Source organism: Mus caroli, chromosome 18 (assembly GCF_900094665.2).
Source record: "Mus caroli chromosome 18, CAROLI_EIJ_v1.1, whole genome shotgun sequence".
Lineage (NCBI taxonomy): Eukaryota > Metazoa > Chordata > Mammalia > Rodentia > Muridae > Mus > Mus caroli.
In genome coordinates this window covers 70665029-70665941 of record NC_034587.1, presented here as the reverse complement: position 1 = coordinate 70665941, position 913 = coordinate 70665029, and the positions used below count along the sequence as shown (strand labels likewise).

At 53.1% G+C, this 913-nt stretch overlaps 1 protein-coding gene across 1 annotated transcript in view; it reads left to right on the top strand.

Annotated features, from left to right (window-relative positions):
* Ska1 (spindle and kinetochore associated complex subunit 1) overlaps nucleotides 1-913 on the top strand; it is a 10360-nt gene continuing 9447 nt past the window's right edge. The window contains exon 1 of the mRNA XM_021150320.1: nucleotides 1-385. Within this exon, the coding sequence (XP_021005979.1) occupies nucleotides 1-385 (385 nt within the window). The remainder of the gene's footprint in view (nucleotides 386-913) is intronic.

Genomic DNA, 913 nt, shown 5'->3' with positions numbered 1-913 from the left:
ATGTCAGAAGCGATCCAATCCTGCCTTAGCTCCGCCCCAGGACCCGCCCACGACCCCGCCCAGACGCTGACAGATCCCGCGGAAATTCTTTCCCTAAGCGGAGTCTGCGCTGTTCGGGGGAACGCCTTTGTGCGCCTGCGCGGCCGCGGATCGGGCGGGCAGTTTGAATTTAGGCTCTGGAAGTTGGCGTCTGGATTCGGCGATTCGGTCGTGGACCGGTGCGCTCGGTCCCCAGACATAGTGCGGGCTCTTCGCTCCAGACTCCTGCGAGGTCGCTGGCTCCGAAGCCGCCTGAAGAGGCATCGCTTAGCAGGTTCGGGGAGCGGGCGGCACGGAGGGTCGGCCCCCGCCTTCCCCGACTGCGGGTTCCAGCCTGCGCAAACTCGTAATTGTTAGGAGGGGTTTGGTTTGGTTTGCCATTTCTTCTTCTTTTTCTTTTTTCTTTTCTTATTTTTCTGAGACAGGGTTTCTCTGTATAACCCTGACTGTCCTGGAACTCACTCTGTAGACCAGGCTGGCCTCGAACTCAGAAATCCGCCTGCCTCTGCCTCCCAAGTGCTGGGATTAAAGGCGAGCGCCACCACGCCTGGCTGTTTTGTCATTTTTATTCTTGGTAGCTGCATGGCGCGGTTCTCAAGCATGGACTTGACGATGCCGCATCGCGTTGTCAAAGGACTGGATCGGCACCTTTACACTCAACCCTCACAAGGACCTTTCTTTCCACCAGCCTGGCGGAAGATGGCAGCTCTGGTTTGCAGGAGCCTCCAAGACACCTTACCGTTGTGTACTGTTAGACACTGAATTTTGTAGAATTGGAAAAGAAAAAAAAAAAAAAGGCTACGGTTGCGTTCTTTCCCTTCAAAGTTGTTTACTTGTGAATATTTTTTTTTTTTTTTTTTTTTTTTTTTTTTTT